Source organism: Muscardinus avellanarius (assembly GCF_963383645.1).
Source record: "Muscardinus avellanarius genome assembly, chromosome: 3".
NCBI lineage: Eukaryota > Metazoa > Chordata > Mammalia > Rodentia > Gliridae > Muscardinus > Muscardinus avellanarius.
Genome location: NC_137788.1, coordinates 29,523,333 through 29,533,334, shown reverse-complemented (window position 1 = coordinate 29,533,334; position 10,002 = coordinate 29,523,333). Strand labels below are relative to the sequence as shown.

The window sequence follows — 10,002 nt, the reverse complement described above, 5'->3', positions numbered from 1 at the left end:
TGACACGCATTACATTTGTTATGTCACACATTCACAAAGGTCAACTAAGCAAGAGAACTGCCTGCCTGACTCTGCAGCCAAATATAGTGCAATTGCCTGGCAGTCTATGCTTGCACCAGCACAAGTCTGCAGAGATCAGTAAGATCAAGTAGTAAAACTAATAAAACTCTGTAAAACTTTCAAAAAATTTATGCTCGTTAAAGGCATTTACAGTGGCAAAGTCAGAAATCTCCATCAAAAAGTCTATGGCCTCACCCAATTAAATAGTTACACTGAACTGAAGTCGATTGTTCGGTTTTCCTCTCCCACTTATGCATATGCCCGACTCAATGAACACAGAAAAAAACAATACTCTTCTCTCCTAAGACTAGAGGGATGCGGTGAACACCACAGCTAGCAAAATATTCCATAGAAACCTTTCTTGGAAAGTCCTTTAGAAAGTTCAGGCTGATCAGCCTTTGCACGTTGAGGTAAAAATTTTGTCCAGTGCATCAGAAAAGATCATCTATGAGTATCTATTACTTTAAAAAAAATGGCTCAATTTTGTTGATGCATCAGACAGTGCTGCAAAGTGTAGATTCAGTGCAACTATTCCGAGCTGCTGGTAGAAGACCACCTGAAGTCAACTTGGCTCTATCTAGAGGTGGTAGGCATTTGAAACATTTTGAGGCTGCATGGGGTGCCAGACTGGTTGAGTTCTTTTTCTGGAAGTCTCAGGCAAAATACATTGTGTGCTGGGTATCATGGTGGATCTGCACAGCCTTAGCCAAGGCCTGAGGATCCCGGCCGTTGCTCTGTCCTGACACATGACTGCCTTCGGCACTGGAAAAAGAATAAAGCAAAAACCAGGTATGTTGAAGGCTGCTTCAGACTTCTCAAGTTTCAAATAGCACAACCAAAAGTATTAGAATCAGGAAAATCTGAGGCTCAAGACTGTGTGTATGTATGTGCGTGTGTATGTGTTACTGATGATTGAACCCAGAAGCATTTTGCCTCTGAGCTATACCCCTAGTTCTATTTTTTTTTTTTTTAGTGTGTATGTGTGTTACTGAGGATTGGGCCCAGGAGCATTCTACCTCTGAGCTACACGCCCAGCCCTATTTAATTTTATTTTGACACAGGTTCTCACTTGGTTGGTGAGTCTCACTACTTGCTCATGCTGTCCTTGAACCTGTGATCCTCTTGTCTAAGACTCTCAAATACTGGGATTACAAGTGTGTGCCACCATATCCTTTTTTTGCAGGGTCTCACTAAGTTGCAGAGGGCCTCATTAAATTGCTGAGGCTGTCCTTAAACCTGTGATCCTCCTGTCTCAGCCTTCCAAGTCCAAGTACTAGGATTACAGGTATAAGTCACCATGCCCAGCTGACTGAGCTCCTTAAATGATCTATGTCTCTCTAAACATCAGTTTGCTCAACTGAAAGATACAGTACAATGTATTTAATGGGTGGTTGCAAGAATTAAATAAAATAATGTCTGAAGGACCTAAATCTTCAGTAGGACCTCTATTAAGGTTTCTACTGCCCTTTATGACTGGTCAATCTCTCTCATCCTTTAGGCTTCTGTGAAGTGTCATTTTCTGCATAGCAATCTTCCCTGCCCTAGAGTCCAGGTCAGGCCCAGCTGGAACATGCTTTTACAGAATCCTGTATTTTGCTTTCAGAGTACTAAACACAACTGAAGTGAAATTACTAATTGGGTAATTACTTATTTATCTACTGAAATGTAAACTCCCAGAAGGCAGCAGCTCCGTCCATGTTGCCCATGTGCCTAGTGGAACACAGTGAACAACCAGCAGATGTTGCTGTGCCACTGTCTCTTCTCACTTTCTCCTCAACAGCTACTTAACCTTGGACAAATAGCAGCCCCTTTGCACTTAGGTCTTTTGAGGCAAGAACAACTTCTAAATATACATCTCAAGAGTACCAGGTGATATAAATATACATCTCAAGAGTACCATGTGATATGAGTTGGCAAACTGCAAACCACCCTCCGTCTTCTATTTCTTCCTCTAAATGATTATCATCCTTATTACCTATGTTCAGAATCTCACCCTCTTTCGTTTCACCCTGTCCTCCGCCACGTATGCTCACTTCACTGTCAAGTCCTGTCTGTTCCATCCCAGAAAGAGTTGCTTACACTTAGACACAATCTTGCTCTAACACACTCGGGCAGCTCATGCTTGCTGTTCCCGTCAATGCTCCAGGCAAAGAGAACCTGCTCTGTCCACACATGTCACTCGCTTCCTCTGCCTTAACTCCATTGTTCTCACTGCCTGAAAAATCCTTTCCTTTCCTTCCCTGTGTAAAGCCAAATCCTACCCAGCAGCTATGAACTCTCCTAGTGCATGTTTATCAGTACTGATGGGGGCTCGTTGTCGGTTCTGTGTTTGCTTGTATTTTCTCCCACACTGAAACCTAAAATTCCTATGGACAGGAAATCTGCCGTACTCACTTTGGTGTTTCTAGCACGTAGCACAGTCCTGGGCACACAATCAATACTTAATAAACGTGTTCGATGGATGAATATATATTACAGAATGGAGGGAACAAAGCCACAGCTGGGCATTTTCCGTAATAGCGCATTCTCAACCCTTACAGAAATAGACTTGCAGTGGAATGTCTACTATTTAGGAAGCTGAATTCAGACTTGGGGAAGAGCCCAGAAACTGCTACACTTCACAGATGGTCATTTGGAAAAGAAAATTGATGAAGGAGCCCGTCTAGCTATTTAATTGTAGCTCCGTAACAGGTCAAAATGCCTGATCCTTTGAGAACCCTATGTGGAGGTACGAGGCTCTACCCACCCACCCCACACACACCCAGGCTCACACTGGTACGTTTTTCTGAATGGTACAGAGAGCAAACTGAACGGTCAGGACCCTTCCCTGCGTGAAGTGGAGCCCACAGGCCTGGGCTGCTCTGCCCAGCGCCAGGGCACTGTGCTGGCCACCTCTTGAGGGGACTCAGGACCTGAGCAGAACCGAAATGCATCTGGCTCTAGGAAAAACCACAGGCGCTCCAAATTAGACTCCTGTACGAGTGTCAACAAGCCCGAGCATTTTTTGGACTAAAATCACATTATAAACTCTCAAAGGTGCGGGCAAATTTATTTGCTCCTTGAGATTTAAACCCTAAAAGGAAGTTTAAATGGTTTAAAGAGCTTTCTGTAGTAGCTCCTTTGTTAAATGTGCTGGTAAAATAGAGTGAGATTTACTGTGCCTGAGAAACTCGCCTGTCATGGTCTTTATCCACCAGATGATACCTCGCCCTAAATGCTACGAGCCGGGCATAGTAGGCAGGGGCCGGGATGGAGACGGAGCGTGTGCACCTCACGTAGGTGTGGCACAGCTGGTAAGTCAGGAGCTGCAGCTCGTCTGCGGTGAAGCAGTTGTCATCCCACAAGACCTGGTAATGTGACGGACGGCTGGTTCCCTGGAGAGAGAGTTTTAGGGTTAACCTATTTCTTACATGGGCTGACGACCTAAGGGGAGAGGAATTAAAACCCCATCCTTGAACTCAGAAGTATTCCTCCCTAGCACACCTACAAGTAGATACTTAGACCGAGAAATAGAAATTCTAAGATATAAGTGTTAACAAAGTTAACCACAGTCTTTAATAACAAGTCTACTCAAGGTAGTTGCTGAGTTTGCAAACATCTCTCTATCAGACCAAAGCTCTAGACCAGCTTCCAAGTTACCTGAATTCCTGCATGACTACAGAGGTAAAAGTCAAACTCGGATGGATGTGTGATGGTACTATCCACTGTTGTGCCTGCTGGGACGTTGCCACTTTTCCCCACCTATTCAAGAAAGAAAGAAAAAAATAATAATAATTAGTCATAAAGTGCCAAGCTGTGCTCTGGCTATTTTCTCCTTTGATGTGTTAATTAGTAACAAGTTGGTAAACTGTTCTTAATTCAAGATGCTGAATCCCACTTAACCTTTTAGTCCAACCATTTCACCTATAATCCCAGTATTTGGAAGAATGAGACAGGAGGATCACAGGTTTGAGGCCAGCCTCAGCAATTTAGTGAGGCCCTCAACAACTTTGTGAGACTGTTTCAAAATAAAAGTACAGCCAAGCATTGTGGTGCACTCTTGTAATCCTAGCATTTGGGAGGTTGAGCCAGGAGGGTTGCAGTTCGAGGACAGCCTCAGCTACTTAGACCCTTTGCAATTCAGTGAGACCCTTTTTCAAAATAAAGAATTAAAAAATAGGGCTGAGGGTATAGCTCGGAGGTAAAATATTCCTGGGTTTCACCTCCAGTAACACACACACACACACACACACACACACACACACACACACACACAAAGTATAAAGGGTCGGGGTGTAGGTTAAAGGTAGAATGCCATTGGGTTCAATCCTTTGCCAAATAAATAAATGAATGAATAAAGAGAGAGGGAGGGAGGGAGAGAGAGAGAGTAGAAGGAGGAGGAGGAGGAGGAGAAGGAGAAGGAGGAGGAGGGAAGGAACGAAGGGAGGGAGGGAGGGAGGGAGAGAGAGAGAGTAGAAGGAGGAGGAAGAAGAGGAGGAGGAGGAGGAGGAGGAGGAGGAGGAGGAAAGGAACTGAGGGAGGGAGGGAGGGAGGGAGGAGGAGAGAGGAGAGGGCTTTTCTGTTATATAATTTCTGTTATATAATTTCCCAGAACCTTATTTAGTCATGTATCTTTTAAAATTTCTTTTTAAAATTTTATTGATGCAATATAACTATACATTATAGTGAGATTCAAAGTGATACATTTGTATATGCATGCAATATACCATGTGTGTGTGTGGGGGGGGAGACAGACAGACACACAGACAGACAGACAGACACACGCGTGTGTGTTACAGGAGACTGAACCCAGGGGCATTCGACCTCCAAACTACACTCCCAGCCCAATTTTTTTATTCTTTATTTTGAAACAGGGTCTCACTAAGTAGCTAAAGCTGTCAGCAAACTGGTCCTCCTGTCTCAGCCTCCCAAATGCCAGTATTATAAGCACATGACACCACGCCTGGCTACACAGTATCTCTTGATGTATTTTCCTCCTAACTCCATTACACTATCCTCCGCTCCCTCCCCATACATGCTAGTAAGGCTGCTGGTGATACCTTCATACAGGAACATATTATTTGGTTTGTTTCCTTCCCCAAAGGTACTTTTTTCTTCCCTCCTCCCTCCCTCAGACTCCTTCCACTATTCCACCGGTCTTTCTCATTATTATGAAGCCTCTTTACTGTTTTCTCTCTAGCTTGTACATATGAGAGAAAACACAGGACCCTTGACTTTCTGGAACTAGATAATTTTACTCAGCATAATGTTCTCTAGTTTCATCCATTTTCCTTCTAATCTGTCAACTCATCCTGTCAATTCTTCCTTGAAATAATCCAGGACCCCATTATTTTTCTTATGCTCATTACTACTACCTTTATAACCAAAATATTCTCCTATCTCCCTTAGAATATCCCAGTGCTACCCTAATTGGTCACTGTTCTTTTACCAAGCTTCTCATCAGTCCATGTGGCAACACAACAGCCAGAGTGATCTTGTTAAGTTTAAATAAGATTCTGTCCTTCCTCTGCTGGAAACTCCCCCGCAGGCTTCTGGTCTTCAGAGTGGCCCGAAGGCCCTTAAAGTTCTCCCCACGCCACCCGCTCAAGGGAAGCAAGTGTCAACATCCACTACATGCCAGTTTCCTTTTTTTCTTTCAGCCAGGGTGAAAAAACGATGGCTGTTTTAATTATTGCTAATTCACAATAATAATTAAGGACATTTGGGGAGGGAAGCATAGTATATTAATTTTCTCTTAAAGTTTTTTGAACTTTTTCTCCACTTTTTAACACCTTTGTTTAAAAACACATTTTTGTTTGTTTTTAAAATTTTTATGGTACTAGGGATTGAACCTAGAGGCATTCTAACTCTAAGCTATATCCCCAGTCCAATTTTATTTATTTGGAAACAGGGTCTCACTAGTTTTCTGAGAGCCTGCCTAGGTTGTGGAGCCTGGCTTTGAACTTGTGATCTTCCTATCTCAGCCTCCCAAGTATTCAGATTACAAGCGTGAGCCACCACACCTAGCATAAAATTTATTTATTTATTCATTTATTGAGGTGCTGGGGATTGAACCCAGGGGCATTCTACCTCCAAGCTACATCCCCAGCCCGATTTTTTAAAAAAATTCTTTATTTTGAAATGGTCTCACTAAGTTGTGGATGGCTTCACTAGGGAGCTGAGGCTGGCTGTGAACCTGCAACTCTCCTGTCTCAGTCTCTCAAGTACGGGGATTACAAATGAGTGCCACCAGGCCTGAAAAGTCATGTCTTATAGGATAAACAGGAGTCAGAAATGGAGGTGGGCTGAATACTGAAAACACTGCCGGGCATGGTAGCTCATGCCTGTTTTCCCAGTACTTGGGAGGTGGAGGCAGGAGGATCGCAGGTTTGAGACCAGCGAATGCTAACATGGCATGAGCCTGTTAAAAAAAAAAAAAAGAAAGGCAGCTGGGCATGGTGGCGCACGCACGCTTGTATTCTCACACTTGGGAGGCTGAGACAGGAGGATCGCACAGGTTCAAAGCCAGCCTCAGCTACTTAGTGAGGCTCTCAGCAACTTAGTGAGACCCTGTTTCCAAATAAATTATAAAATAGGGCTGGAGTATAGCCCAGAGGTAGAAAGCCTCTGGGTTCTACCCCCAAGTACCACAAAAAAAAAAAAAAAAAAGCAGAGCTTAGTGGCACATGTCTATAATTCTACTACTTGGGAGGCTTAAGCAGGAGGATCACAGGTTAGAGGCTAACCTGAGCAATTTAGCAAGGTCCTCAGCAACTCAATGAGACTCGGTTTCAAAATTAAAAATAAAATAGGGTGAAGGATTTATTTATTTGGTGGTACTGGGGTTCCTGGAAACCCTTCTACCTCCGGGCTATACTCCCAGACCTATTTTATATTTTTATTTGGAAACAGGGTCTCTTAAGCCAGCGAGGCTGGCTTTGAACCTGTATGATCCTCCTGTCTCCGCCTCCCAAGTGCAAGGATTACAAGCGTGAGACGCCATGGCCGGGAGGGCCAGGGGTTTAACTCAGAGATAGAATGTCCCTGAGTTTAATTCCCAGTAAACAAAAAAATAAAATAAGACTGGGAGTGTAGCTCAGAGGTAGACCACCCCTGGATCCAGTCCCGGTACTACAGAAAAGAGGAAAGAATGCCCAGTATATTGTAGAAATGGGAGATGTATAAGGTCATGGTGAAAAGGAAACAAAAGTTTTGTTTTGGCTTCCTTGGAAAAACACTGAATGACAAAGGAAAGCATTTATAAGCAATGGGGGAACATTTGATTTGTGTGTGTGTGTGTGTGTGTGTGTGTGTGTGTGTGTGCATGTGTGTGGTACTGGGGATTGAACCCAGAGGCATTATATCTCTAACCTACACTCCCAGCCCTATTTTATTTTTTATTTTGAAACAGGATCTCACTAAGATGCTGAGGCTGGCCATAAACCTGCAATCTTCCTGTCACAGCCTCCTAAGTACTGGGATCACAGGCATGCACCACCATGCTGGGCAGCACTTGATTTTTGAGCAGTGGAATGGCACAATAAGATATGTGTTTTAAAAAATCTATCCCTGAGGCCGGGCATGGTGGCGCACGCTTGTAATCCTAGCGCTTGGGAGGCTGAGATGGGAGGATCACACAGGTTTGAAGCCAGCCTCAGCGATTTAGTGGGGCTTTCAGCAACTTAGTGAGACCCTGTTTCCAAATAAAATATAAAATAGGGCTGGGAGTATAGCCAGCCTCAGCTACTTAGTGAGGCTCTCAGCAACTTAGTGAGACCCTGTTTCCAAATAAAGTATAAAATAGGCCTGGGAGTATAGCCCAGAGGTGGAAAAGCCCCTGGTTCCACCCCCAGTACCACAAAAAAAATAAAAAAGAAAAAAAGGAGGGAGAAGGAATAAATATCCTTCAAAAGTCTGTGGCTTAGAAGCCATAAGAAACATTGATAAATTTACCTATATTACACACACACACACACACCCACACACCTCTGGACAGCAGGGTAGACAATACATTAGTGAAGACGGACTGCAGACAGGACTGGGAAGAGTCTTCTGCAATTCACACGAGCTCTGCCCAAGGAAGTGGGAACACAAAGAGGAATAACCGAGAGGAGAGAGTTGAGGGCAGAACGCAGAGGACCATTTGATCGATTGGACAAGAGAGATGAGAAGGGAGAAGAATTTAAAGACAGCTCTGAAGTTACCAGCTTGGCTAACTTAATACACAGTAATAAGCCAGGCGTGGTGGCGCACGCTTGTAATCCCCGCGCTTGGGAGGCGGAGACAGGAGGATCGGGCAGGTTCGAAGCCAGCCGCGCGCGCTGGCTTAGGAGACCCTGTTTCTAAATAAAAATATAAAAATAGGTCTGGGAGTGTAGCCCAGAGGTAGAAGGGCTTCCAGGAACCCCAGTACCACCAAAAAAAAAAAAAAAAATACACAGTAATGCCAGGTAAGAGAATAAAAGGAAAATTGGAAGAGGAACAGGTTGTGGATGGGGATCAAACAACTAGTGGAAGGTTTGGACGTGTTTTGTTTGAAATGCCTGTGGCAGGCTGGATCACTGGTGCCAAAAATCCCTGTGCCCTTCCCCAGGGAGGATTATACATCCCCACCCAACTGTTTCAGGAGTGGCTGTGAGACTTGCTGTGGCTGATAAAATGTGGCCTGAAATGTGTTGCTTCTAGGCAGAAGCTTTAAGGAGCAGCACATGACTTCTCACATGTATTTTTCCCTTCTGCCAGGATGACTGGCACTGCTCCAGAAAGATGTGTCTCTGCCAGCCTAGCCTCCAAACGGAGGACAGCAGGGTCACAGCTGTGACAGAGACACAATCAATGTGCGATGTGAGCAGGAAATAAATCTTTGTAAGCCAGCAAGATGGGTTTTTCTTGCTGTTGGTACCACTGCCCAGCCTAGGCTATCTTGACTAATATGATGTCTCTAAAGCATTGTATTACATATGAGCTTGGCATGGTGCTGCATGCCTGTAATCCCAATACATGGGAGGCCAAGACAGGGGCTTCACAGGTTCAAAGCCAGCCTTAGCAACTTGGTGAGACTCTCAGCCAGCTGGTGAGACACTGTTTCCAAATTAAAAATAAAAGAGTTGGGGGTGTAGTTCAGAGGTAGACTGAGTTCATAGAAAAGTAATAATGATAATAATAAAGTAAATATGTCTGGTAGATAACTTGAAGTATAGTAGATAGGAGCTGCATAGAGAGTTTTGGGGATAAAAAAATAACAGATTTAGGAGTTGATAAGGAAATAAATAAGCCCAGAAAAGGGGATGACACTAAAGAGAGAGCTGAAGTGGAGGGGCGGGAAAAGCCTGAACTGCCAGGAATGCCAGTGTTTAACAGACAGAGGACAAAGAGGAGTCAAAGAAAACCTGATTATACAGCTGGACAGCTGTACTGCTGAGGGAGATGACTGTTTACGTGTTACAAAGAGGTCAGTGTAAGCATCTGACCCCACCTGAGATGAGCACGGCATCGAGGACCAACCTCACCTCTCTCTTGAATTCCTGACTTCCTGAAACTGAAGTCGTCCTGCAGAACCAAAGTATGTGAGAGAAGGCAAAGGGATAAAGGCAGTGACTCTTTCTCTAAAAGTTAAGCCATGAACGAAAGAAAAGATAAGGGAGCAGGTAGACTACAGGAGAAGCAAAGTAAAGGGATGTTTACTGGGGGAATTAAGGAAGACCTAAGCAATTTTATAAGGGTGAGAAGGAGGCTGTAGATGAGAAAGATTAAAATTCTATGCCACCAAAACAAAAACAGAATGGGTCATTAACAAAAGGCCCTAGATAAGGCAGAAAGAATTAGGATCAAAGTTACAGAAGGAAGCTGGGCATGGTGGCACATCCTTGTAATCCCAGGACTTGGGAGCCTGAGACAGATGAGCACAGATGTGGCCAGCCTCAGCTACTTAGTGAAGTCCTCTGAAACTTAGTGAGACCCTGT

General features: G+C 44.1%; 1 protein-coding gene across 1 annotated transcript in view; it reads right to left on the bottom strand.

The window, feature by feature from the left end:
- Nucleotides 1–713: 713 nt before the first annotated feature.
- LOC308261369 (protein argonaute-4) overlaps nucleotides 714–10,002 on the bottom strand; it is a gene marked incomplete at its 3' end in the record, with an annotated part of 52,333 nt that continues 43,044 nt past the window's right edge. Inside the window, exons 16-18 of the mRNA XM_080693245.1 lie at nucleotides 3,700–3,801; nucleotides 3,235–3,434; nucleotides 714–822 (exon numbers count right to left, since the gene is read on the bottom strand). Coding sequence (XP_080549371.1) covers nucleotides 714–822; nucleotides 3,235–3,434; nucleotides 3,700–3,801 — 411 coding nt within the window. The remainder of the gene's footprint in view (nucleotides 823–3,234; nucleotides 3,435–3,699; nucleotides 3,802–10,002) is intronic.